Source organism: Macaca nemestrina, chromosome 16 (genome assembly GCF_043159975.1).
Source record: "Macaca nemestrina isolate mMacNem1 chromosome 16, mMacNem.hap1, whole genome shotgun sequence".
Lineage (NCBI taxonomy): Eukaryota > Metazoa > Chordata > Mammalia > Primates > Cercopithecidae > Macaca > Macaca nemestrina.
Window position 1 is genome coordinate 432,310 of NC_092140.1, and position 27,504 is coordinate 459,813.

At 61.4% G+C, this 27,504-nt stretch overlaps 1 protein-coding gene and 1 long non-coding RNA gene across 2 annotated transcripts in view; one reads left to right on the plus strand and one right to left on the minus strand.

The window, feature by feature from the left end:
* The window catches only part of LOC105485241 (growth arrest specific 6), a 48,695-nt gene extending 21,454 nt beyond the window's left edge, over positions 1-27,241 (plus strand). Inside the window, exons 5-15 of the mRNA XM_011747477.2 lie at positions 6,988-7,110; positions 8,039-8,161; positions 10,276-10,398; positions 11,244-11,365; positions 12,558-12,676; positions 12,798-12,987; positions 15,575-15,739; positions 16,915-17,083; positions 24,258-24,433; positions 25,620-25,848; positions 26,775-27,241. Of these exons, the coding sequence (XP_011745779.2) occupies positions 6,988-7,110; positions 8,039-8,161; positions 10,276-10,398; positions 11,244-11,365; positions 12,558-12,676; positions 12,798-12,987; positions 15,575-15,739; positions 16,915-17,083; positions 24,258-24,433; positions 25,620-25,848; positions 26,775-26,929 (1,694 nt within the window). The 3' untranslated portion in view covers positions 26,930-27,241. The remainder of the gene's footprint in view (positions 1-6,987; positions 7,111-8,038; positions 8,162-10,275; positions 10,399-11,243; positions 11,366-12,557; positions 12,677-12,797; positions 12,988-15,574; positions 15,740-16,914; positions 17,084-24,257; positions 24,434-25,619; positions 25,849-26,774) is intronic.
* On the minus strand, positions 12,175-15,575 carry LOC139359039 (uncharacterized). The gene is made up of 2 exons (XR_011614557.1): positions 15,213-15,575; positions 12,175-14,874 (listed from the first exon to the last, which is right to left on the minus strand). It is a non-coding gene; the product is annotated as an uncharacterized lncRNA (long non-coding RNA).
* Positions 27,242-27,504: the final 263 nt, after the last annotated feature.

Genomic DNA, 27,504 nt, shown 5'->3' on the forward strand with positions numbered 1-27,504 from the left:
CCCACTCCCCAAACCCCATGAGCTGTCCGTGGGCGTCTCTAGGCCTCCCAGACTTGGATCACAGACCCCAGCCCAGGAGCCACAGACAGACGAAATGCTCAGTGTAAACATGGGATTGGGAGGGTGGCCCTGCCGTGTGGCCCAGCCCGCCCTGACCTGCAGCCACACACAGTAGCCCGGTGCCACGTAGGGCCCAAAGTCTGCATATGAGGCGGAGGCTCCTGTGCGCTCGGAGGAGACAAGCAGATCCTGCCACACATGGTTTATCTTAGTGATTGCTAAACCAGTCTCTTCTTTTAAATTCTGTTTTCACACTTGTTATATTCTCTTAGTTCCTGGGCTTTAGGCTTCTCCCCAAGATGACAAAACAGTTATCTGCTGTTAGGTGTTTTCATCTGTGATCCGCCTGTAATTTCTTTTGGCGTGATAGACGAGGGGATGTAGACTGCAGGCACAGTTCCTGCCCCAGCACCACACGTTTGAAGTCTGTCTCGTCCCCGGTGCCTCGCCTGCCTCCGTCCTCACGTCCCCGGTGCCTCACTTGCCTCCGTCCTCACGTCCCCGGTGCCTCGCCTGCCTCCATCCTCATGTCCCCGGTGCCTCGCCGGCCTCCGTCCTCACGTCCCCGGTGCCTCGCCTGCCTCCGTCCTCAGATCCCCGGTGCCTCGCCGGCCTCCATCCTCACGTCCCCGGTGCCTCGCCTGCCTCCGTCCTCGCGTCCCCGGTGCCTCGCCTGCCTCCGTCCTCGCGTCCCCGGTGCCTCGCCTGCCTCCGTCCTCGCGTCCCCGGTGCCTCGCCTGCCTCCGTCCTCGCGTCCCCGGTGCCTCGCCTGCCTCCGTCCTCGCGTCCCCGGTGCCTCGCCTGCCTCCGTCCTCGCGTCCCCGGTGCCTCGCCGGCCTCCGTCCTCGCGTCCCCGGTGCCTCGCTGGCCTCCATCCTCACGTGCTGGGTATTTGGGAGATTTCTGCCGGGTTTTCCACAGGCCGTGGCCGCAGCTTTAGACTTGGCCTCATGCACGCGGGTGGGTCTCCTATGCCCTCCTCAGTCTTTTTTCTGGTTATCTTGCTTATTTTTTAATACAACTAGACTTTAAAAAATAGTCTTAAAAACCTAAAAAAGCCCTTTTGATATTTTTAACTGGGCTTGCAATTCATATATTGGAGACTGTCTGAACAGCGTTGTGCTTTCCTCACCCCGGCACCGTCCTGTCTGTCCCTTGGAGCACTTTTCTTCCCGTGCGCCCTGCGCTTCCTTTGCCAAGTTCACTTCTGGCTATTTGTAGCAAAGAAGGCCGTCCTTTCCACAGCGTCGCTTGCTTGCGGGATGAAGATGACTGATTGCTACATGTTCATTTCTGCTCCCGCCGCCCAGTACAGTTATCTTGTTTTGGTTTATTATTTCCTTTGTGGCATCAGCATCCCCGAGTGCGGCCAGCTGGGGAGAGGAGGGCAGGGTCAAGATCCTTGAGTTTGTTCCCTGTGTGATAGGAAGAGAATCTCTTGCTGTGGCTGCTGCCAGAGGCAACACATGCAGTTTATAACAGGTCCACCTGCCCCAGGCCAGAAGCTCCGGCCACTCTCCCTGAGCCGGCCCTCAGAGGCTGCCCTGCCTGTGGCCTGGGGCTCTCAGCTTCTCCAGAGCACATGGCTGGGGCCTCTGATGTTTGAGTGCCTCAAAAGACACCTGGCGGTGAGGAAGGTGCTTTGGGGGCCACAGCAGGCAGCCTCACACTCCCCTGGGAAGGCGCCTCTGGAGGACACGGCTGGGGCAGCCTCGCACCCTGTTCCTGTTCATTAGTCCCTCGTGAAAATTCTCTGACTTGGTGCTCACGGTGCTGTCCTGGCTTCAGTTCACTGGTTATCGGTTATTGTGAAATTAAAGCCATAGCCCCACAGAGTCCCAATTCAGCCCCAGACAAGCCGGCCCCCAGCGGGCCTTGCATGGGAGCCTGTGGCCCTCGGGCTGTCCCAGGACCCAGGCGGCATGGTGGACGGAGGGAGGAGGCCTGGGAAGAGTGTAGGCTGCGTTCCCGGGTGCCCCTGAAGAGCCTCTGCTTCCATTTCTTTCCTTTCCCATGGACACATCCGGCCTCTACACGGCTGAACACTCCCGTCCTGCCCTAGCGGCCGTTTGGTGCTTGGATTTCTCGGCTGCTTTGGCCCATGGGTTTCCCCAGGAAGGTCAGGTCCCCACAGGCTGTGGCCCAGGCAGCGGTCACTGAGCCCCGGCTACCAGGATCCCCACCCCCGCCACAGGGAGCGTCCCCTCGCCCTTCCCTCAGACGGATAGGGCCCTGGTCCTTGCCTGTCACCACCCAGGGAAAGGCCCTAGCTGCCGGCACTGGCTTCAAATTCCAGCCACAGCCATGGCTGCTCCCTCCTGTCCTTCAATGCAGTCATGGGCGGAGCTGAGATAAACTTCACCTCCTGAACTCTCTGCAGGCGCCAGTGCCCAGGGCATGACCAGCCAGACCACCGACTCCCTAGGCCCAGCTTGCGGGATGAGGGTCAGAGAAGTGGGTGCCCGTCAGGGAGCTGGGCGGGGTCAGGGAGGTGGGTGCCCTCTGGGGCCTGCAGAGGTTTCTGTCTCTGTTGGTTTCCCTGCTGTGTGGAGGAAATTCCACAGACATCTGCTGGGCACCAGCTGAGTGTCCACCCCTCAGATGTGGTTCCGTCCTCACATCGTAGAGGTATCAGTACATGCCCAACAGGGAAATAAATGAGTTGGGGGAGGCCCCGGGGTAGGCGGCCATGAGACTGGGGACCACTTAAGAGCTGGGCACCCGGCAGGAGCAGGCACTGTCCTCAGCCTCACTGTCCTCAGCCTCACTGTCCTCAGCCTCGCCGTCCCTCAGCCTCGCCGTCCCTCAGCCTCGCCGTCCCTCAGCCTCGCTCTCCCTCAGCCTCGCTGGCCCCAGCCTCGCCCTCCCCCAGCCTCGCTCTCCCTCAGCCTCGCTGGCCCCAGCCTCGCCCTCCCCCAGCCTCGCTCTCCCCAAGCCTCGCTCTCCCTCAGCCTCGCTCTCCCTCAGCCTCGCCCTCCCTCAGCCTCGCTGGCCCCAGCCTCGCCGTCCCCCAGCCTCGCTCTCCCCCAGCCTCGCTCTCCCTCAGCCTCGCCCTCCCCCAGCCTCGCCCTCCCTCAGCCTCGCTCTCCCTCAGCCTCGCTGGCCCCAGCCTCGCCCTCCCCCAGCCTCGCTCTCCCCAAGCCTCGCTCTCCCTCAGCCTCGCTCTCCCTCAGCCTCGCTGGCCCCAGCCTCGCCGTCCCCCAGCCTCGCTCTCCCCCAGCCTCGCTCTCCCTCAGCCTCGCTCTCCCCCAGCCTCGCTCTCCCTCAGCCTCGCTGGCCCCAGCCTCGCTGGCCCCCAGCCTCACTCTCCCTCAGCCTCGCTCTCCCTCAGCCTCGCTCTCCCTCAGCCTCGCTGTCGCTCAGCCTCGCTGTCCCTCACCCTCGCTGTCGCTCAGCCTCACTGTCCCTCAGCCTCACTCCTCAGCCTCGCCGTCCCTCAGCCTCGCCGTCCCCCAGCCTCGCCGTCCCCAGCCTCACTCCTCAGCCTCACTGTCCCCCCGCCTCGCTGTCCCTCAGCCTCGCTGTCCCTCAGCCTCGCTGTCCCTCAGCCTCACTCCTCAGCCTTGCCGTCCCTCAGCCTCGCCGTCCCCCAGCCTCGCCGTCCCCCAGCCTCGCCGTCCCCAGCCTCGCTCTCCCCCAGCCTCGCTCTCCCTCAGCCTCGCTGGCCCCAGCCTCGCTGGCCCCAGCCTCGCTGGCCCCCAGCCTCACTGGCCCCAGCCTCGCTCTCCCTCAGCCTCGCTCTCCCTCAGCCTCGCTCTCCCTCAGCCTCGCTCTCCCTCAGCCTCGCTCTCCCTCAGCCTCGCTCTCCCTCAGCCTCGCTCTCCCTCAGCCTCGCTGTCGCTCAGCCTCGCTGTCCCTCACCCTCGCTGTCGCTCAGCCTCGCTCTCCCTCAGCCTCGCTCTCCCTCAGCCTCGCTGTCCCTCAGCCTCACTCCTCAGCCTCGCCGTCCCCAGCCTCGCTCTCCCCCAGCCTCGCTCTCCCCCAGCCTCGCTCTCCCCCAGCCTCGCTCTCCCTCAGCCTCGCTGGCCCCAGCCTCGCTCTCCCTCAGCCTCTCTCCCTCAGCCTCGCTGTCGCTCAGCCTCGCTGTCCTCAGCCTCAGGGACACAGGTCTTTCCAAAGGGCGTTCCAGGCAAAGTCAGGACTAGGTTCCCAGTCCTTCACATCACATGGGCAGGTGTCCACTTCTGAAATGACTTTAGTCTCTAACCAAACATTGTAAGTGGCAGCGCACAGCATCCCTCCACAGTGGGGGCCTCTTGAGGGTCAGGTTCTGGTGCCGGAAGGTTGGGCCCTGCACAGTCCGCCTGCCCTGCATGTGTCTGACTCCCTCCTGCCCCCAGAGCCTCTTCATCTGAGGCCAGAGTGGCGAAGTGGACGCGCCCCTCGTTTCTCTAGTTCAGGCCGGACCTCCCCCTTCCAGGCCCTGCTGTGATCACATTGACGTCTCCAGACGTCCTGCGGACACAGCACCCAGGTACAGCCGGGCCATGGCAGGGTCAGGGATGGGGCCCCGGCCGGCTCCTGGTGGCTGTGCTGATGCAGAATCCCTGGTCCTGGTCCTTGTTTCCTCAGCCCCAGCCCCTGTGTGCTTCAGAGTAGAAGGCATTTATAGCGACCTGCTGAAAATAGCGTCTTAGAAATACTTCGAGACGCGAGCTCTGTCCACACCTGCAAGTGTTCTGTTGGCAGTCATTTGTGCAAAACAAGCAAACTGGAGGCGTATGGAGGAAACTGAGGCAGATGGAGGAAACTGTGAGGTGTACAGAGGAAACTGAGGCGTATGGAGGAAACTGAGGCGTATGGAGGAAACTGAGGCATGTGGAGGAAACTGAGGTATATGGAGGAAACTGAGGTGTACGGAGGAAACTGTGAGGCGTATAGAGGAAACTGAGGCGTATGGAGGAAACTGAGGCATATGGAGGAAACTGAGGTGTACGGAGGAAACTGTGAGGCGTATGGAGGAAACTGAGGCGTATGGAGGAAACTGAGGCATATGGAGGAAACAGGCATATGGAGGAAACAGGTGTATGGAGGAAACTGAGGCGTATGGAGGAAACTGAGGCATATGGAGGAAACAGGTGAATGGAGGAAACTGAGGCATATGGAGGAAACAGGTGTATGGAGGAAACTGAGGCGTATGGAGGAAACTGAGGCGTATGGAGGAAACTGAGACGTATGGAGGAAACTGAGGCGTATGGAGGAAACAGGTGTATGGAGGAAACTGAGGCGTATGGAGGAAACTGAGGTATACAGAGGAAACTGAGGCGTATGGAGGAAACGCTATGAGGCATACAGAGGAAACTGTGGGGTGTACGGAGGAAACTGAGGCATGAGGAAGAAACTGTGGGGTGTACGGAGGAAACTGAGGCATGAGGAGGAAACTGGGGCATACGGAGGAAACACTGTGAGGTGTGCGGAGGAAACACTGAGGCATGCGGCGAAGCATCGCAAGAAGAAGCCAGTGTGGTTGGGCAGCTTTCCCAAGAAGTCTGGGACTTGTGTCCGGGCTTCTGGTGAGCTCGGTGCCTGGACCCGCCTGGGAGGACAGGGGCTGTGTCTGTGCTGGCCACACGCAGTGACTGGATGAGCTGGAGGAACACAGCTTTGTGAACCACAGACCCACCTGCCGCTCACCCTGGCACCAGGCACCAACCAGTGCAGGTGGGAGGGAAGCAGCTCCTGCACTGACAGCCGAGCCCGGACCCTCTGTTGGAAACGCCACGTTCCACGGACCTGGTGGGAAGCATCACCTTGGGAGCCTCAGGAACGGAAGCGACACGCTGGCAGTGAGATCCCATCCGTTGAAGACTCGATGTGCCCCCACCAGAGCTGACCCCCTCAGGATGGCGCTGGCCGAGTGCTCTGGGGCCCTGCTGGCCCGGCCTGCGCTTTTCCCAGGGACTGGTCCTTATTGAACTTGTGTGGAATCAATGGACAGGAGCCTCTCTCAGCCAGCGGGGGCCCTACCCAGGGTTCCCCACGGAGCCGTGTGTGGCTAAGCTGAGCGTGGCTGAGTCCTCGCATGGGGCGGAGCCGAGCGTGGACCGCGCCCCTGAGCACTGCCACGCCCAGCCCTGAGCTGCTGCTGCTCGGCCCGCGGCCGTGAAAGGGTTCTTTGAGCTCCGGGCGTAATTGTAGTTCTTCCTGCCAACTTCCTGGGGCTCAGGCTTGCGTAACCGCGCTCTCGGGGGCTTCCCTGCCTGCCTCTGGGACGTGGGTTCGGTCCGTGTCCTGGAAGCGTTTGTGAGCAGCTCCCGGTACGGGGGACTCTTTGGGAAGCAGCTGCACTGGGACGGGTTCCCGCCCTCAGGCCCCCACCCACCCCCCTGCCCTCTCGCCCTGCAGGAGCTCAGCCCAGGTGATCGCCCTGAGAGAGGGCAGCACACATCTGGCCTAAAGCCGTCAAGACACGTGGAGGGGGGCGGCTAAGAAGAAAGAGGGGGCTTCCTGGAGGACCCCTCCGGCAGTGCAGCCTGGGCTCGGGGTCCTGTCCGCCATGCCCGGCCGGGAGAGTTCACCAGAAATGGGCTGGGGCTGGCCACGGAAGGCAGAGTGTTTTGAGTCCACCTGCAAGGGCCCCAGGTCAGCTGGGGGTTCTGTTTGCCTGCTCCCCGGGAGGTCCGAGCTCCTGGGCCTCGCGCCAGGCGGTTCCTGCTCCTTTGCCCTCGGCCCTTCCCACCTCGCCCGTCGGGCCTGCCGGCACTCCCTGCCAGCTGATCTGAGTTTTCCTGGAGCCGGCCCCAGCCCGCTAGCCTGTTCTGTCAGCCCTGGGCCAGCACAGGGGGCTCGGGTGCCCGGGACCCGCCTCAGCCTCCGCCTCTCAGCTCCTCCGGGCTGGACCCGAGGCACCATGGCTGCCCCACTCCCAGCTGCGTCGGGGACAGGGGGGCAGCTGAGCATGATTTTCCACTTTGTGTCCCCAATCAGACCTGCCTGACCAGTGCACGCCCAACCCCTGTGATAAGAAGGGGACCCAAGCCTGCCAAGACCTCATGGGCAACTTCTTCTGCCTGTGTAAAGCTGGCTGGGGGGGCCGGCTCTGTGACAGAGGTAAGACCCCCACAGCCACGTGAGGCTGAAGACAAAGGCAGGGTCTCCCTCCCTCTCCAACCCTGTCCTGATCCCCACTCCTCACTCCCACTCCGGGCACAGCCGTCCTCAGGCTACTCTCTGACAGCCCCAAGGCGGCTGCAGCCCTGAGGTATCCCGGAGCCCCAGAACTGGGAGGAGCTGCGGTCACCTCTCTGGGAGCAGGGCTGGAATGAAAGGAAACGCCAGGTGGTGCCTCAGCGCCCACGACTGAAAGGCGGGGGAGAAATTTCACCTCTGACCGTCCTTGAGTGCAGACCTGTGGTATCAGTGAAGACCCTGGAGGAAGAATAGCTCCAGGGCCTGGTGGAGACCCATAGTCGAGAGTCCAGCAGGCCAGCCTGTCCCCTTTGGCAGGTCCCACCCCAGAGGTGACCTGGGAGAGCTTCACTCAGGAGTGGCCAGCTCTGGCCTGGCCTTGTCTGTCCTCAGGCACCCAGAGGTCACTCCTGGCCTACAGCCTCTTCCTGCAAGCACGTGGGCATCCAGGGAGCTGAGCCCTGTGGCTGTGACTGCCAGCAGCTCCCCGGGCTGAGACCACAGCAGGGGATCCCCCGGTGACTGCCAGCAGCTCCCCGGGCCCTCCCATCATCACCTCCACACGCAAGCCCTCCCATCATCACCTCCACACGCAAGGCCAGGACCAGGGACCCTGAAACGCTGGGGCTGCTGAGGGGGGTGTGAGGTCCGAGCCCTGGGGACCCTCCCTGCTCTAGATGGGGGCTATGCACCCCTGGGCTCCCTCCCTGCTCCAGGGCTGGGCTGTGCCTCCCAGCCCCAGGGTCCCTCCCTGCTCCAGAGCTGGGATGTGCACCTCTGGGATCTCTCCCTGTCCTAGACGGGGACTCTGCACCCTTGGGCTCCCCTTCAGGCCTGTGCTTGTTCCCAGATGTCAATGAATGCAGCCAGGAGAATGGGGGCTGCCTCCAGATCTGCCACAACAAGCCGGGCAGCTTCCACTGTGCCTGCCACAGCGGCTTCCAGCTCTCCTCTGACGGCAGGACCTGCCAAGGTAAGGCCCTGGGGTGAGGCCTCTCCTCTCCCCACCTTCTATTTTTGGTCACATCTGCGCTTCTGCAAGAGGCTGCTGCTGGCTGGGTTCCTGTGGTTCTGGACGGGATGGGGCATCCTGCAGAGACTGCACAAGCCCAGGCGAGCCGCAGCACAGGGAGCTACTCGGCACCACGTCAGGATGACTCACCCGGCATCTGAGGGCCAGAACTCAGAGGCCACTCTGCTGGCTGCAGGGCCTCGTCCCGTCCCCAGAGCCTCGCAGAGCCTGGGAGTGCTCCAGGCTGTTGTGCAGTGAGCTTGTGGGTCAGAGTTCCAGGCTAGGGTCCCCGCTGCCGTCCACTCTCCCCAGCGTCCCCAGAAGCACCCTGTTGTTGGTCTCCCTCTGTCTGTTCCCTAAATACAGCCCTGCCCTCCCCATTTCCCTTCGTGTTTCAGTCTGGGGTTCCCTTGGCCCAGGGCCAGAGCTGGGGAGCCCCGGGACACCCCAGAAAGTCACTGTGAATGTGCGCACCCCCGATGCTGTCCTGGGCGCTGCTCCTGCCACTGGGGCTTCGCAGGGGGAGCATCTTCCTCCTCCCTCCCGCCTTGGATCTGGACATGCCCAGGCGTGTCCCTGAGAATTTCTGGCATCGTTCTTACTGCTGCTGCTGGCTGTCCAGGACACTGGACTGCGTGGATGGGACAGACAGTTGCTCAGGGAGAAACAGGCCCAGGAGCTGGAGAGTGAATCTGACCAGACAGGAGGGGCCACACGCTGTCCCCCGATTTCAAAAGGCAGCTGCTATTTGTGTCCACTTTGATGGTTCCCTTCCCTGACCACCCAGGAGTTAGTCCTCTGTGCAGATGACGTGATTCCCATCTTAACACATAAACCCATTTCGCCGTTCAGCTCCTCCTCCTCTTGCCTGGAGGACAGAGCCCCTCCCATCACTGCTCTATCCTTGTCCTGGAAGACAGCAGCACCCCAGGTTTAAAGAGAGGTGAAGACACGGTCAATCCTGAGAGATGACGTCTAAAGCACCTCACATGGGTCCCTGCACCAGTCGGGCACTCCCGGCAAAGTCTGGGCTCACAGTTACTGCCCACACTGACAGAGGCGTCCTGTCCTCTCCTCCTCCTCCCCATCTTCCTCCTCCTCTTTCTTCTCCTCCTCCCCCTGGTCCCCCTTTTCCTCCCCCTCTTCCTCCTTCTCCTTCCATCTTCCTCCTTCTCCTTCCCTCTTCCTCCTTCTCCTTCCCTCTTCCTCCTCATTCCCCCTCTTTTTCCCCTGCCTCCTCCCCCTCCTCCCATCCTCCCCCTCCTCCCATCCTCCCCCTCCTCCCATCCTCCCCCTCCTCCCCTCCTCCCCCTCCTCCCATCCTCCCCCTCCTCCCATCCTCCCCCTCCTCCCATCCTTATTCCCCCTCTTCCTCCCCCACCACTCTCAACCCCTCCCCTACCTCCTCCCCTCCTCCCCCTCCCCCTCCCTCGCCTTCTCCTCTTCCTCTCTGCTTCTCCCCCTCCTCCTCCCCCTCCTCTTCCCCCCCTCCTCTTTCTCCCCTCCTCTTTCTCCCCTCCTCTTTCTCCATGCCCCTGTCCTTGCTCTCCTCTGGTGACTAAAGGTCTTCATTTCAGGGTTGCCCCTTGTACCCCAGGGCGCTTGGCCATAAACAGTGTCTGTCCCACATAGATGTTCAAGTCTTAGGATTGTGGTTTAACCCGGTAGTGAAAATTGATTGAAACCTATAAATGCTTCTCTTTGGGGGTTTTGGTTTCAAATGCCCCTGGTGGAGTTGCTTTTTACTGCCCCGTATCCTGTGGCACCATCATTTAAATGGAACAGCACAGCGTGCACCACCGCCCCCCACCCCTGGACCAAGCAAGGCCCTTCCCAGCTCTCCATCTGCTGGGCTGAAATCAGCCTTCCCAGCCGGGCCTTGATCAGAAGCATGCCCCCAACACCCCAGGAGCTGCCCGGTCAGGGGAGGAGGGGAGGGAATTGGGGCCAGGGCGCGTTGGCCCCACAGAGCCTGGGTGTGATGTCCGGGTGGTGCCCTGGCCAGCCCCTACAGCCACCTGCCCTGGCCCCGTCTGAGATGCTGCCATGCTGAGGTTGGCCGGTCTTGCTTGCAGACATAGACGAGTGTGCAGACTCGGAGGCCTGCGGGGAGGCACGCTGCAAGAACCTGCCCGGCTCCTACTCCTGCCTCTGTGACAAGGGCTTTGCATACAGCTCCCAGGAGAAGGCCTGCCGAGGTACCCACACCACGCAGTCACCCTCGGGTTCTCTCCTCCTCCTCTGACGCCCAAGCCCAGACACAGGTGCCGGTCACTGCCTGAGCCAGGGCAGTTGCTAACAACTGGGCGCTTCTGGTGAAAGAAAGTCTCTTTCTCTCTGTTTCTGTGAGCCTGGTAATGGCCTCTTCTACCACCATGCCCCCACACACGTGAGCACACACCCATGCCCCTTGTGCACACGAACGTACCGTGCACATGCATATACACCGCATGTACACACGTGCGTACCCTTCTCCACCTGCGTAGATGGGGCCTCTCCCCAAAGGTATGGGGAGCAGCAAGCCTCCCTCTACTGTTCTCTCTTTTCAGCCGCCATGGGGGGACCCTGTTGGCCGCAGAGCCTCCAAGAGGGGCCATGCCCCCAGTGATGGGAACAGGGGCTGAGTAGGCAGACAGAGAGGGTGGGGAGGCCCAGGCTGCCTGCACTGACCTCCATCTCCCACCACAGCTGTCAGCGCCTCTGTGCTCCCGGGGACACCTCACTGCACAGCCCGGGCCTTGTTCTTCCTAGACCTGCCGTCCACACCAGCCTGGCGGCGGGAGTGGGTCTGGCCCGTTGGGAGCGTCCCCCTGGAACACCTGTGGCACTTTCACTCCCTTCAAGAAAGAGCCTGGCAGGAGCAGGCCGAGGGTGCAATCCTAGCTTTCCAATGGGGGCCTACAAACCCCAGGCTGCACCCGTTAGAATCTGCACGTAATTCCCCGAGTGCACCTTGTGTGTGGTTTGAGCAGTTGTGGTGTGATCCTGCCCCGTACAGTGTAGAGGCCTCCCCCGCTCACCGCCACTTCCCTCTGGCTGGCAGATGTGGATGAGTGTCTGCAGGGCCGCTGTGAGCAGGTCTGCGTGAACTCCCCGGGCAGCTACACCTGCCACTGTGATGGGCGCGGGGGCCTCAAGCTGTCCCAGGACATGGACACCTGTGAGGTAGGCAGCCCCTGGCCCCGCGGGCCTCTCACGGTGGTTCTGGGGGCCCTCGCCGGTGGGGGCTTTCGGGAGAAACGCTTCCATGAAGACCTGGCTTTGGCTGCGGTGTTGGGATCTCCAGGGCCACGTGGAGGTTGGGATGAGAAATGCTTCTGCTCCCTGGAGGACGTTTGGTTGTTATATTTATAAAGTCTCTATATTTATAAAGTCTCTATATTTATAAAGTCTCTATGGCAACTCCCAACTCACAGTGGACCAGCCTGGTGTGGACCCCAGTGTGACACCCACGGGGCACGGTCCCCACTGCCGCGTGCCAGGGAGCCAGCCTGACCGACCTGTCACACCGGGGGGATGTGGTACCCACATGGGGACGCTTCCCGGCAGGGCGGCTCTCGTGTTTCCTGTTCACCCTGGGCCTGTGCCTGGGGAGTTGGCGAAAGTGAGCATTTATTTAAAAAGCAAAACCACGGGATTCCACAGGTGAAACAGCCACTAGGACAGCTTCTCAGAGTCACAAACCTGGGACGCGGCTGTGGGGCTCTTGGGTCTGGGCTGTGACGTTCGGGGCTCCCAGCCAGCCCTCACCTTGAGGTTCTCTGCCTCACTGTCTCGTGTACTCATGCAGAGGGCGTCGGGCCCCTGCCAGGCGTCCAGCTCACCCTGGCTGCCCACGGTGGGCGGAGCAGGCTGGCTCAGCCCCAGCCCCAGCCCCAGCCCCAGCCCCTCTGTTTTCCAGGGACACCAGCTCGCACCGGCCTTGGTTCTGTCCCCCATAGGGCAGCATGGAGGAACCACAGCCCAGAGCAGGGAACTTTCCGGGACAGCCATCTTCAAGGCGTCCATATTTATTTCATAATAGTGTATACTTTTTTATGATTCTCTGTACTTTTTGTATGCTTAACATATTTCATAATTTAAAAATAAAGAGTCAAGGGAAATGGGCAGGGAAGGAGGTGACGGGACCCCCGAGAAGCCCTGTGGGAAGCAGCTGGTGCGAGCCCGTCCTTCACCTGGGAGCCCCGGTGGTGGGGCCGATGTGACAGCCTCTGGGACCTCGGCAGCTGGAGGTGGGGCGGCCACACTCCCGAGGCATGGGAGGGACAGTGGACCTGCTGCACGGCGGGGGCCCGGGGCTCAGGGGAGCTGGAGTGGAGGTTGCGTCCCCGACCGGCGTGGTCCCTATCTGTGGCAGGACATCTTGCCGTGCGTGCCCTTCAGCATGGCCAAGAGCGTGAAGTCCTTGTACCTGGGCCGGATGTTCAGTGGGACCCCCGTGATCCGACTGCGCTTCAAGAGGCTGCAGCCCACCAGGTGAGGAGGTGTCCACAGAAGGCAGCACAGCTTAGCACGGCCAAGGTGCTGGCTGCACGGGGCCCGGGCCCGGGCTTGGCCGTACACCCGGCGCTGACTCATTTCTCCTGTGGGTGCCCAGGCTCGTAGCTGAGTTTGACTTCCGGACCTTTGACCCCGAGGGCATCCTCCTCTTCGCTGGAGGCCACCAGGACAGCACCTGGATCGTGCTGGCCCTGCGAGCCGGCCGGCTGGAGCTGCAGCTGCGCTACAATGGCGTCGGTCGCGTCACCAGCAGCGGCCCAGTCATCAACCACGGCATGTGGCAGACGGTGAGTGTGCAGCAGCCGCCCCTTCCGGGCCGCACGGGGTTGTCCCTGAGCCTGACCCGGCTGTTACTTGCTTGTGCAACCGTGGAGATGAGCTCTGGGGCCTATACCTGCTGCATGCGGGCAGGATAGGGACCCCTGCCCTGTTGAGTTCATGCTCTGGGGGACAAGGACCCCTGCCCCATTCAGTTCATGCTCTGGGGCACAGGGACCCCTGCCCTGTTCAGTTCATGCTCTGGGGGACAGGGACCCCTGCCCCGTTCAGTTCATGCTCTGGGGGACAGGGACCCCTGCCCCGTTCAGTTCATGCTCTGGGGGACAGGGACCCCTGCCCTGTTGAGTTCATGCTCTGGGGGACAGGGACCCCTGCCCTGTTGAGTTCATGCTCTGGGGGACAAGGACCCCTGCCCCATTCAGTTCATGCTCTGGGGGACAGGGACCCCTGCCCCGTTCAGTTCATGCTCTGGGGGACAAAGACCCCTGCCCTGTTGAGTTCATGCTCTGGGGGACAAGGACCCCTGCCCCATTCAGTTCATGCTCTGGGGGACAGGGACCCCTGCCCTGTTGAGTTCATGCTCTGGGGGACAGGGACCCCTGCCCCGTTGAGTTCATGCTCTGGGGGACAAGGACCCCTGCCCCATTCAGTTCATGCTCTGGGGGACAGGGACCCCTGCCCCATTCAGTTCATGCTCGGGGGGACAAGGACCCCTGCCCTGTTTAGTTCATGCTCGGGGGCACAGGGACCCCTGCCCTGTTCAGTTCATGCTGTGGGGGCTCACTGCAGTGCTCTAAGCCTCTCTGCTATTTCATCACGTATCAGCCTGGCTCCCTCAGAAAGGGGCCTCAAGTGAGGCCCCCTCCCGGAGTTCAGGTCGCTCTTGGCTCAGGTGAGAACCCGTGGTTCTCAGCCCCGGGGACCCTGGGCTGTGTCTGGAGGCCATACTGTGTATGCTGAGCGGGGCGGGGAACAGAGGCCAGGGCTGTGTCTGGAGGCCGTACTGTTAATCCTGAGCAGGGCGGGGAAGAGAGGCCAGGGCTGTGTCTGGAGGCCGTACTGTTAATCCTGAGCGGGGCAGGGAAGAGAGGCCAGGGCTGTGTCTGGAGGCCGTACTGTTAATCCTGAGCGGGGCAGGGAAGAGAGGCCAGGGCTGTGTCTGGAGGCCGTACTGTTAATCCTGAGCGGGGCAGGGAAGAGAGGCCAGGGCTGTGTCTGGAGGCCGTACGGTTTATCCTGAGCGGGGCGGGGAACAGAGGCCTGGGCTGCTTGATGCTGCACGCAGGGTGCCCCACCAGGGGAGGAAGCCACCACTGAACCTGCACCACAGGTACCGCTCCTGCCATACGTGTCTCCCTGGCCGTGGACAGGCCAGGAGCCACCCACCCACCTTTCCCTGTAGGACGGTGTAGACGCTGCCGTCCCTGAACTCTGGCTCCCAGGGCCTGCTGGTCAGTGCAGTCGTGCATGCCAAGGGTCCAGGTGACCTCACCGGGGCTGCCTCTTGCCAGAAACGTCCTGACCACCTGGACTCCAGCGCCATGGGCCACCTGAGGGGTCCTGGTCAGACCTGCACTTGGGCAACTGTGGGCAGTGGTAAAACGCGCCCACCCCACATCCCCATCCATGGAGTGAGAGGGTCTGTAACCAACCAGGCTCCCGCCCACAGCGCTGGGCCTCCCTCACCACACGGGGCTTTCAGAAGTAAAAGCTGGGAAGAAAGCACGTCATGTCCTTCAGAAGTGAAGATGCAGTGGAAAATTCACCTTGGCCCCGCAGATGAAACATTGTAGACTTTGCTCCTATTTCCATTCTGCAGAGTAAGGCCTCGCTCCATTTTCCCAGCCTCTTAAAGGAACAGCATCTCCAAGAGCAGAAGGCTGTTCTCAGCAAAGCTACAGAAAGCAAATGGAGGGGAAGCAGTTTCAGGGATGAAGCCACGGGGTGAGGGGCCAGGGCAGGTGGCCAGAGGCGAGGTCGCCGTGGGGAGCGGTATTGCATAGACCTGCCCAGTGACTCACAGTGGCCGCCGCGGCCCAGCAAGACGGGCCCTTCCCCGGCAGGGGTACCTCGTGAGGACCCTCTCTAGCTGCTCCCCAAACCCAGCTGACCCGAACTGGTACCGTGTTTTTGTGACTCAGTTCAAACCCAAATACCTGAAAGGTGTTTTCACACAGGAACAAGGATGTTTTTCTGAAGCTTAGGAATATAGTGTATCTAGTGTTAGACTTACAGGTTTCCTGTGAGGAAAGTTTCTGGTGACCACACTGATGCATCGAGGGCCCTCCTGGCCCAGGTGATGAGCACGGACTTTCTGAGGTCGGGTCCCTCTTGGCCCAGGTGAGGATCAGGTGGTCTCCCCGAGGTCAGGTCCTTGTCGGCCCAGGTGAGGATCAGGTGGTCTCCTTGAGATTGAGATCCTCTTGGCTCAGATGAGGATGAGGTGGTCCCCCTGTTGGCCCAGGTGAGGATCAGGTGGTCTCCCCGAGGTCAGGTCCCTCTTGGCTCAGGAGAGGATGAGTGTGGTTTTTCTGCAGTTGGGAGCCCTTCAGAACGTGCACTCCCACCTCTTCTCATGGCGCTGCCTCTCTTCAGATCTCTGTTGAGGAGCTGGCGCGGAATCTGGTCATCAAGGTCAACAGGGACGCTGTCATGAAAATCGCGGTGGCCGGGGACTTGTTCCAACCGGAGCGAGGACTGTATCATCTGAACCTCACCGTAGGAGGCATTCCCTTCCATGAGAAGGACCTCGTGCAGCCTGTGAGTACCGTACCTGTGCCTGTGTGGACACGCCGTGTGCTGGGATCCCGGGAACGGTGTCAGGAAGGCTCAGTCACGCCCTGCCCTGTGTTTACCACTGTACCTGCGTAGACGCGCCGTGTGCTGGGATCCCGAGAACGGTGTCAGGAAGGCTCAGTCACGCCCTGCCCTGTGTTTACGATTAACCAGGTGTGGGGAGGACCTAGAGGAAGGAAAGGTTTCCTAGAATTTGACAAAGTCATGGTACAGCTGTGTCATTAATTTTACCATCTCTTTTTATGAGACCCGTCTAAGTTTTCATCTGAATTGATAATAATGTTGTCTATTTTTCAATGGAGACAAGACACAATGAAATTATTCCCTAACAGAACAACAAACTTTTTTGGACAATTTCCAAGAACATTTTGGGTTTTGTAACTCTGCCATGAGTCTCATAAGGGAAGAACAGCCATGGTGGGGCGGCCAGTGTGGGCCCTTTCTCCAGGTCCCACCTTCTCTCCTCTTCAGCACAGCACACGCCTGTGCCCCCGACCTATCTCCAGCCCCCACGCACTGACATCTAAGCCTTCATCCTGGGTGTTTTCACTTCCACACCAGACAGGGGAAGGGCACACATGTCTTCGCGTCTGTGGGTGCTGAGTGTCGGCAGTGCCTGTGCTGAAGCCAGCCCTTCAGTGTTATGAGGGGCACCTGCTTCCCAGGCCCACAGACTGCCTGGTGCTGGGACTTTCGGTGTTGTGAGGGGCACCTGCTTCCCAGGCCCACGGACTGCCTGGTGCTGGGACTTTGCCTGGCTCGCCCCTCCCTGTTTCACACATAAGGGGGTTGCCCTGATTTGCCCACAGCCATATTGAATATTGAATAATTCACGTGAGTGCTGGATGGTTAAACAATCCTTATTGTTTGACCTTGGACCCATGTGGCCTTTTCAGTCCTTTCCTAGCTTTAAAATTAACCTGTATTTCCTGAGCATACACCAGTGCAAACAGGTATTCTGCAGTGGGTCATTTTGTAAAGTGAGGAAACCGTCTGTGAAAATCACCACCACCAGTGGGATTGGCCCATTTTTGCAGTAGGTCTGCACTTGCGGCTGCGAAGGCACCACCCACTGCCTGGGGTGTCCGGCATGGGCCTCTCGCTCCCAGGAAGCCACGGAGATTTCTCTGCCTTTCCAGATAAACCCTCGTCTGGATGGCTGTATGAGGAGCTGGAACTGGCTGAACGGAGAAGACACCACCATCCAAGAAACGGTGAAAGCGAACACGAAAATGCAGTGCTTCTCGGTGACAGAGAGAGGCTCCTTTTACCCGGGGAGTGGCTTCGCCTTCTACAGCCTGGACTACAGTAAGTCTTGGCTCTTCCCGTTGGGGCGGCTGTGGCTGCACCTTCAGGCGTACGCTGAGAGCAAGCAGATGGCCTCAGATGGCAGTGTCAGGACAAGCTGAGGCTCCTCCGGTTCCAGGGCAGGGCGGGGTGGGCAGAGGTGTGCGCAGAGGCCCACCTCTCAGGATGGCTGTGCAGGTCACTCAGTTCGGAGTCAGCCAGTGAAGAAGAAATGACAGAGATGTGCCGAGAAGATGCTTGCCAGGCCGGTGCTCGGAGGCCGGGGAGGCTGGGAGGCCCTAGAGGGTCCTTTGCAGAAAGTCCTGAGACAGCACCGGCCTTAGGACTTGTCCAGAGGCACATGGAAGCTCTCAGTAATGTGGTGAACACTGCGGTCACCGATAACCCGGTGAGACATCTACAACAGGAGGTGTCTAAAAACAGCAATGAAGCTGCCTGGGGGACAGTGAACTCAGGCCTGAAAAAGGAGGACAGGGTAGGTGTGAGCTGCTGGCCCAGTCCTGCGGTGCCCTGGGGAAGGTGCTGCCGCCCTCCATGGTGAAGGCCCTGGAGCTGCTGTGCGGACAGAGTTACTGCTCAGCCCGCCCTGCCTCACATTCCCACCCCACATGGGTCCCACTGGGGCATCGCAGCCCCACCTTGTTCCTGAACACCGAGCCGTTTATGGCGAAGCCCCCACATGCACAGAGGGCAGACAGCGCCCCCTCCATCAGATCTCAGGGCTGCCAGCCCTCAAGCACCCAGCAGGAACCCCAGGTTCAAGGGGGTCCACGCGGAGCAAAGGGGAGGGTCCTGCCCCGTCTCCTGAGCCAGATCCAGTGTCCGCTCTCTCCCTGGGTGTCAAAAGCGTGACCATGTCAGGAAAGGCATCTGTGAGAAAAGCCCGTCTGCCACCGTGCACGCATTCTCCCTCAGTCTCGATTTTTCACTTACAAATCTAGAGCATCATTATAATGTTTGACAGGAAATCATGTCATATGAAATGCTTAAATCCTTTTTCCACTTAATATCATACACATTTCTCAGGGGTAACCTTACTCAGGCATCACAGGGGCCGTTTCCAGTGACTGCCGGCCGCGTCTGCTGGCCCGTTTTGGTCTATCCAGACTGAAGCAGTTAGAGCTCCATGCGTTCCCAGCGAATCTCAAACTACACCAGTAACGTCTCTTAAAGACAGAAGAGACTTGCTGGGAACGGTAGCACTGGCCTGGCTCACTCTGCAGTGACTCAGCCTGGGCTCAGGCTCACAGATCTCCAGGTCTGTGCAGCCTCCACGTGAGGGGCCACGTGGAGCCGGGAAACCTTCCCGGGGAGAGCAGAGGCCAGTGCTCTCGTGAAGCCCATGATGGCCAGCATGTGCCCGGTTCCTGAAGGGAGCTTCCTTTTTTTTTTTGAGATGGAGTTTCGCTCTTGTTGCCCAGGCTGGAGTGCAATGGCACCATCTTGGCTGCACCTCCCAGATTCGCACCACAACCTCTGCCTCCTGGGTTCAAGCGATTCTCCTGCCTCAGCCTCCCGAGTAGCTGGGATTACAGGGATGTGCCACCACACCCAGCTAATTTTGCATTTTTGGTAGAGATGGGATTTCTCCATGGTTGGTCAGGCTGGTCTCGAACTCCCGACCTTAGGTGATCCACCGACCTCAGCCTCCCAAAGTGCTTGGATTACAGGCGTGAGCCACCACACCCAGCCAGGAGCTTCCATTTTAAAGGACACCATCATCTTTCCTTTCACAGGTGATGGGAAGACCAGCCAACAGGAGAATTTTTGTTACTTTTTGTTTCTGTTGCTGTATTTTTGTTACTTTTTCTGATTTTGTGTTTCAATGCCATAAATGGTTGTTGAGAACTGACATGGCGGGTACCAGCTAGGGACAGGCGATGTGGGTTTGAGGTGCACACAGCCCCGTGGGAAAGAGACAGGGAAGCCAGCACAATTCACTATGACCCCACTCGGCCCGCAGTGTGAGGCCCCCGATCACAAATCCATACACACATTGATTTGGGGTCCTTTTTCCTAAAACAGCTTCTTTGTTAGGACTTTGGAATTCTGGGTGAGATAGAAACACTGAAAACAGGGTGGAGGTTTTATCTTCTGGCTTCTAAGTCCGCGGAGGGCTCAGCGTGGAGAGGACATGTGGTGGTATTCTCCCTGGGAGAACAGGAATTCAGCCCTTTCTAGTAACATACGTTTTGGGGCACTTTTGTATGAGCTACGGATGCCACGTGATTTCATTCAGATGCATTACATATGACACACGTGGGTTCATGCGCACACGCAGCGCGTGAGTGGAAAACCCCACTGAGGCAGGAGCAAAGACTGACAGCGCAGACCCGAGACCGTGCGTGCTCCTGACAGCGCAGACTCAAGACCGCCCGTGCTGCTGAGAGCTCAGACCCCAGACCGCGCGCGCTCCTGACAGCTCAGACCCCAGACCGCCCTTGCTGCTGACAGCTCAGACCCCAGACCGCGCCTGCTCCCGACAGCTCAGACCCCAGACCGCGCGCGCTCCTGACAGCTCAGACCCCAGACCGCGCGCGCTCCTGACAGCTCAGACCCCAGACCGCGCGCGCTCCTGACAGCTCAGACCCCAGACCGCCCTTGCTGCTGACAGCTCAGACCCCAGACCGCGCCTGCTCCTGACAGCTCAGACCCCAGACCGCGCCCGCTGCTGACAGCTCAGACCCCAGACCGCGCCGGCTGCTGACAGCTCAGACCCCAGACCGCGCCTGCTCCTGACAGCTCAGACCCCAGACCGCGCCTGCTCCTGACAGCTCAGACCCCAGACCGCGCCTGCCCCTGACAGCTCAGACCCCAGACCGCGCCTGCTCCTGACATCTCAGACCCCAGACCGCGCGCGCTCCTGACAGCTCAGACCCCAGACCGCTGTGCTCCTGACAGCTCAGAACCAGACCGCACATGCTCCTGACAGCTCAGACCCCAGAACGCCGGTGCTCCTGACAGCTCAGACCCCAGACCGCGCCTGCTCCTGACAGCTCAGACCCAGACCGGGCGTGCTCCTGACAGCTCAGACCCCAGACCGCCCTTGCTGCTGACAGCTCAGACCCCAGACCGCGCCTGCTCCTGACAGCTCAGACCCCAGACCGCGCCTGCTCCTGACAGCTCAGACCCCAGACCGCGCCTGCCCCTGACAGCTCAGACCCCAGACCGCACATGCTCCTGACAGCTCAGACCCCAGACCGCACATGCTCCTGACAGCTCAGACCCCAGACCGCGCCTGCTCCTGACATCTCAGACCCCAGACCGCGCGCGCTCCTGACAGCTCAGACCCCAGACCGCGAGTGTTCCTGACAGCTCAGACCCCAGACCGCCTGTGATCCTGACAGCTCAGACCCCAGACCGCGCCTGCTCCTGACAGCTCAGACCCCAGACCGCGCGTGCTGCTGACAGCTCAGACCCCAGACCGCTGTGCTCCTGACAGCTCAGACCCCAGACCGCGCCTGCTCCTGACAGCTCAGACCCCAGACCGCACATGCTCCTGACAGCTCAGACCCCAGACCGCCTGTGATCCTGACAGCTCAGACCCCAGACCGCGCCTGCTCCTGACAGCTCAGACCCCAGACCGCGCGCGCTCCTGACAGCGCAGACCCCAGACCGCGAGTGTTTCTGACAGCTCAGACCCCAGACCACACGCGCTCCTGACAGCTCAGACCCCAGACCGCCTGTGATCCTGACATCTCAGACCCCAGCCTGCGCCTGCTCCTGACAGCTCAGACCCCAGACCGCTGTGCTCCTGACAGCTCAGAACCAGACCGCACATGCTCCTGACAGTCCAGACCCCAGAACGCTGGTGCTCCTGACAGCTCAGACCCCAGACCGCGCCTGCTCCTGACAGCTCAGACCCCAGACCGCGCGCGCTCCTGACAGCGCAGACCCCAGACCGCGAGTGTTCCTGACAGCTCAGACCCCAGACCGCCTGTGATCCTGACATCTCAGACCCCAGCCTGCGCCTGCTCCTGACAGCTCAGACCCCAGACCGCTGTGCTCCTGACAGCTCAGAACCAGACCGCACATGCTCCTGACAGCTCAGACCCCAGAACGCTGGTGCTCCTGACAGCTCAGACCCCAGACCCCGCCTGCTCCTGACAGCTCAGACCCAGACCGGGCGCGCTCCTGACAGCTCAGACCCCAGACCGCGCGCGCTCCTGACAGCGCAGACCCCAGACCGCGAGTGTTTCTGACAGCTCAGACCCCAGACCACGCGCGCTCCTGACAGCTCAGACCCCAGACCGCGAGTGTTCCTGACAGCTCAGACCCCAGACCGCCTGTGATCCTGACAGCTCAGACCCCAGACCGCCCTTGCTGCTGACAGCTCAGACCCCAGACCGCGCCTGCTCCTGACAGCTCAGACCCCAGACCGCCCTTGCTGCTGACAGCTCAGACCCCAGACCCCGCCTGCTCCTGACAGCTCAGACCCAGACCGGGCGTGCTCCTGACAGCTCAGACCCCAGACCGCGCCTGCTCCTGACAGCTCAGACCCCAGACCCCGCGTGCTCCTGACAGCTCAGACCCCAGAACGCTCGTGCTCCTGACAGCTCAGACCCCAGACCGCGCGCGCTCCTGACAGCGCAGACCCCAGACCGCGCACGCTCCTGACAGCTCAGACCCCAGACTGCGAGTGTTCCTGACAGCTCAGACCCCAGACTGCCTGTGATCCTGACAGCTGAGACCCCAGACCGCACCTGCTCCTGACAGCTCAGACCCCAGACCGCGCCTGCTCCTGACAGCTCAGAACCCAGACCGCGCGTGCTCCTGACAGCTCAGACCCCAGACCGCTGTGCTCCTGACAGCTCAGAACCAGACCGCACATGCTCCTGACAGCTCAGACCTCAGAACGCCGGTGCTCCTGACAGCTCAGACCCCAGACCGCGCCTGCTCCTGACAGCTCAGACCCAGACCGGGCGTGCTCCTGACAGCTCAGACCCCAGACCGCGCCTGCTCCTGACAGCTCAGACCCCAGACCGCGCCTGCTCCTGACAGCTCAGACCCCAGACCGCGCCTGCTCCTGACAGCTCAGACCCCAGACCGCGCCTGCTCCTGACAGCTCAGACCCCAGACCGCGCCTGCTCCTGACAGCTCAGACCCCAGACCGCACATGCTCCTGACAGCTCAGACCCCAGACCGCGCGCGCTCCTGACAGCTCAGACCCCAGACCGCCTGTGATCCTGACAACTCAGACCCCAGACCGCGCCTGCTCCTGACATCTCAGACCCCAGACCACGCGCGCTCCTGACAGCTCAGACCCCAGACCGCGAGTGTTCCTGACAGCTCAGACCCCAGACCGCCTGTGATCCTGACAGCTCAGACCCCAGACCGCGCCTGCTCCTGACAGCTCAGACCCCAGACCGCGCGTGCTGCTGACAGCTCAGACCCCAGACCGCTGTGCTCCTGACAGCTCAGACCCCCGACCGCGCCTGCTCCTGACAGCACAGACCCCAGACCGCGAGTGTTTCTGACAGCTCAGACCCCAGACCACACGCGCTCCTGACAGCTCAGACCCCAGACCGCGAGTGTTCCTGACAGCTCAGACCCCAGACCGCTGTGCTCCTGACAGCTCAGACCCCAGACCGCTGTGCTCCTGACAGCTCAGAACCAGACCGCACATGCTCCTGACAGCTCAGACCCCAGAACGCTGGTGCTCCTGACAGCTCAGACCCCAGACCGCGAGTGTTCCTGACAGCTCAGACCCCAGACCGCCTGTGATCCTGACAGCTCAGACCCCAGACCGCGCCTGCTCCTGACATCTCAGACCCCAGCCTGCGCCTGCTCCTGACAGCTCAGACCCCAGACCGCTGTGCTCCTGACAGCTCAGAACCAGACCGCACATGCTCCTGACAGCTCAGACCCCAGAACGCTGGTGCTCCTGACAGCTCAGACCCCAGACCGCCCTTGCTGCTGACAGCTCAGACCCCAGACCGCGCCTGCTCCTGACAGCTCAGACCCCAGACCCCGCCTGCTCCTGACAGCTCAGACCCAGACCGGGCGTGCTCCTGACAGCTCAGACCCAGACCGGGCGTGCTCCTGACAGCTCAGACCCCAGACCGCGCCTGCTCCTGACAGCTCAGACCCCAGACCCCGCGTGCTCCTGACAGCTCAGACCCCAGAACGCTCGTGCTCCTGACAGCTCAGACCCCAGACCGCGCGCGCTCCTGACAGCGCAGACCCCAGACCACGCACGCTCCTGACAGCTCAGACCCCAGACTGCGAGTGTTCCTGACAGCTCAGACCCCAGACTGCCTGTGATCCTGACAGCTGAGACCCCAGACCGCACCTGCTCCTGACAGCTCAGACCCCAGACCGCGCGTGCTGCTGACAGCTCAGACCCCAGACCGCTGTGCTCCTGACAGCTCAGAACCAGACCGCACATGCTCCTGACAGCTCAGAACCAGACCGCACATGCTCCTGACAGCTCAGACCCCAGAACGCTCGTGCTCCTGACAGCTCAGACCCCAGAACGCTTGTGCTCCTGACAGCTCAGACCCCAGACCGCGCCTGCTCCTGACAGCTCAGACCCCAGACCGCCTGTAATCCTGACAGCTCAGACCCCAAACCGCTGTGCTCCTGACAGCTCAGAACCAGACCGCACATGCTCCTGACAGCTCTGACCCCAGACCGCTGTGCTCCTGACAGCTCAGAACCAGACCGCACATGCTCCTGACAGCTCAGACCCCAGACCGCCATGCTCCCGACAGCTCTTGTCTGCACTCTTGACTCATGCTGAGCCTGTGCTGCTGCTCAGAAGCTGCAGGTGAGACTCGAGGCACGAGCCATGCACCTGTACGTGCTCTGAGGAAGGAGCTGCCAGGCGCTCCTGAAACAAGAGGACATCAGAGCAAGGCAGGGACAGGCCTGCATCCCATGGTGCACAGCCCGTGTCCCCTCAGGCAGGTCTGCGTGGCCTGGTGGTCGCCTAGAGCGGATTTGCAAGTGGGGTACTGGTGTGGCCAGGGACAGCCAGCCTGGGGGTCCCTGGTGCCTCTGAGCTCTGGGCCAAGATCTGAACCAGACTCTCGAGTTTTCCATCACATCCCAGATCAGGGCCGTCCGCGCAGCTTCCCACCGCAGCCGGGACTGCCTCTCTCAGGGCCCCGCTCCGACCTCACTGTGGCCTCTCCACTGCATCCCACCCTATAACGCACCGCTTTCATCGCAGTGCGGACCCCTCTGGACATCGGGACAGAATCGACCTGGGAAATAGAAGTCGTGGCTCACATCCGCCCGGCCGCAGACACAGGGGTGCTGTTCGCACTCTGGGTCCCCGACCTCCGTGCCGTGCCTCTCTCTGTGGCCCTGGTAGACTATCACTCCACAAAGAAGCTCAAGAAGCAGGTAGGGCCTCCGCCACCCGGGGTGTCCTGACCGGCTCGCCCCACAGGCACATGGGCCGCACTCCCTGGCAGGGGATGGAGGGGGGCCTGGGGTGGGATCCCCAGGGAGCCCCAAAAGCCTCTGACCAGAGGTCCGATGAGCCAAGCCTGGCGCGGGCCACCCTTCCAACTGTGGGGGTTGTTTGGACACGGCTGACTGGGGGGGCCGGTGCCTGCGAGCCACACTCGGCCCACAGCGTGGGAGCTTTTCCCGTTCGGCTGGGCAGACGGTGGCTCACAGCAAACTGAATTAGTCTTTCATGTTTAAGTCAGATGATTTCAGCAACAAACTGTTTTCCAATTTCCCTGGAAAAGTCAGATCTGTGACCTCGGCTGGTGCCCCCCACAGGTCTTTCCCTGAGGGACAGTGGGTCGAGCTGAGTGCAGCTGCCCCTTGGACGAGGTCCCCCACCCCCGGTCCTCACAATAAGTCAGCTGTCTTGGGCCGGGGGAGTCATGCTGTTTTCCCCACAGAACAATCAGGAGGTGACAGAAACAGGTTGTATTCTCTCACTCCTGTGCTAAGGAGGACGACATGAGTCAAACCAGCGAGGCCCTTGTTCTCCAAGTCTGCCCACCCCAGGGCCACAGGGCCCTCCTGGTTGCTTGGATGCAACAGTGACAGGCTTGGTTCACGCAAATGCTCATCACCAGGGCCAGACGCAATCCTGGCATCTGGAATAAACAGCCGCCCTTATGTAGCAACAGCTGACCCCTGGGCTGGGGAGCGGGCAGCTGGGCTGCGGTGCCAGCGTGAGAGCCCACCGGGCTGGGAGTCCACCACCACAGGGCTGGGCCCTGGGTCCCCGTCAGGGGACACACCAGCTCCTGGTCAAGTGCAGCCTCGGTCCTGTGTGTGCCTGGTGCCTGGGGCTGGGGTTGACCCTCTCACACTCAACCTGGGGGCCACACCTGCTCCTCCACAGCTTCCCAGGCTGGCCCCTGGCTTTACGCGCAGAGAAGCTGAGCCCCAGGTGGGGTGGGGGCGTCATCCAGTCAGCGAGCATCCGGACCCAGGGCTGCAGGGAACCCTGGACAGAGACAGGCCTGCGGCATGGGGGTGGCCGGCAGCTGTGAGGACCAGCTTGGACCTAACGGCTTACATGGGGGCAGCCGGCAGGCCCTGACCACATCTCGGTCTCCTGCAGCTGGTGGTCCTGGCCGTGGAGCACGTGGCCTTGGCCCTGATGGAGATCAAGGTCTGCGATGGTCAAGAGCACATGGTCACCATCTCGCTGAGGGAGGGTGAGGCCACCCTGGAGGTGGACGGCACCAGGGGCCAGAGCGAGGTGAGCGCCGCGCAGCTGCAGGAGAGGCTGGCCGTGCTCGAGAAGCACCTGCGGAGCCCCGTGCTCACCTTTGCCGGTGGCCTGCCAGGTAGGTGCTCCCTGCCCTGCTCATCCCGAGTGAGGGGCTCCAGGGATGCCCAGCTTGGTCACCCCAGATCGAACCTGGACAGGCTGGCATTCCAGGTTGTGTGTTTTAAGAGGAAGGGGAAGTCCAGGTGGGTCTTTAGTGGCCATTATGGTGCCTCGGTGCTGGTCAGGTCATCAGCTGAGGCTGAGAAACACGTACAGGGGCCGGCATTGGCCTGAGTCAGACCCCGTGAACCTACATCTTCAGGGAGCGTTTGTCCACACCCATCAGACCGGCCCCTGGGGAGAGGGCTGGGCAGACCTCGGGCCACGCTGCAGTTGGGACCCACGGCTGTCACCATAGCTGTTAGCAGCCAGCCCCTCCCACGTCCAGCAGGGCGCCCCGCCGTGTCCCATGGGCTACACAGCACAGAGGCTGGGACCAGGGATGTCCTTGCCATTAGCTGGGAGGGTGAACAGGAAGGCACGTGGGAGCCCGCTAGTCCTTGGCTGCCCGCAGGTTTTCACTTGCAGCAAATGGCAGGATTTCTGTCTTGACTGCCAGACACAGACTCCACTTAGTTCTAATAAACAGAGCTTTGAAGAGGATGAGAGCAAGCCAGGAGGCCTGCAGCCTGAATGACTCACCGGGCAAAGAAGAAGATCGCGTTTAATCGATGGGACTGTCTGTGCTCCCGGCGGGGAAGGGAGGGCCGGCGTCTGCAGAGCCCAGGCTGGCGGATACCTCCTACTTGTCTGCCGGGTCTGCAGCCGAACAAACAGGGACAGAAGTTAGAGAAGAAAGGGAAATCCTACCTTTCAGAGGAAACCCAGGGCTGGCCACAAGTGCTGCCGGGGGTGGGGGACCAGGCAGGGCCAGCCACGCGGCGATCCCTGGGACCCAGGCTGGGTCTGCTAAGATGTGTTTGTTCTCTCCCCGCGGCCCAGATGTGCCGGTGACTTCAGCGCCAGTCACCGCATTCTACCGTGGCTGCATGACACTGGAGGTCAACCGGAGGCTGCTGGACCTGGACGAGGCGGCATACAAGCACAGTGACATCACCGCCCACTCCTGCCCACCCGTGGAGCCCGCCGCAGCCTAGGCCCCCATGGGACGCAGCAGGCTCCTCAGCCTCTGTCGGAAACAGCGGAGGAGCATGGGGGCTCCTCACCACGTGGGGCCACCTGAGAGCTGGGCTTTCCTCTGTGACCGTCCTGGCCTGTAACATATCTGTAAATAGTGAGATGGACGTGGGGCCTCTGATGCCACGCACTCAGCCGCAGGCCCGGGCACGGGGAGGCCGGCGCAGGGCAGAGCGGGTTCGAAGAAAATAATTCTCTATTATTTTTATTACCAAGCGCTTCTTTCTGACTCTAAAATATGGAAAATAAAATATTTACAGAAAGCTTTGTAACACTGCGTTGGCCGCCATCTGCTCCCCGCGGGGTTCTCGGCACCTGGCAGCGTTTGGGATGAGCGGGGCTGCCAGGGCTCCAGGCTGTACGCTCAGCCGCTCCAAAGATCTCGCTTTTCTGCTCCCAGCCTGGTTGGGTGGCCACGGTCTGCTCCCCGGGAGCCTCTGACGCTGGTAGTGAGGGCAGGGGCTGGAGCCTCAGTTTACTTGTTCTGCAAATGGGGAGAAAGCCCCGCTCGGCCCCCACCACGGGCAGCCAGTCA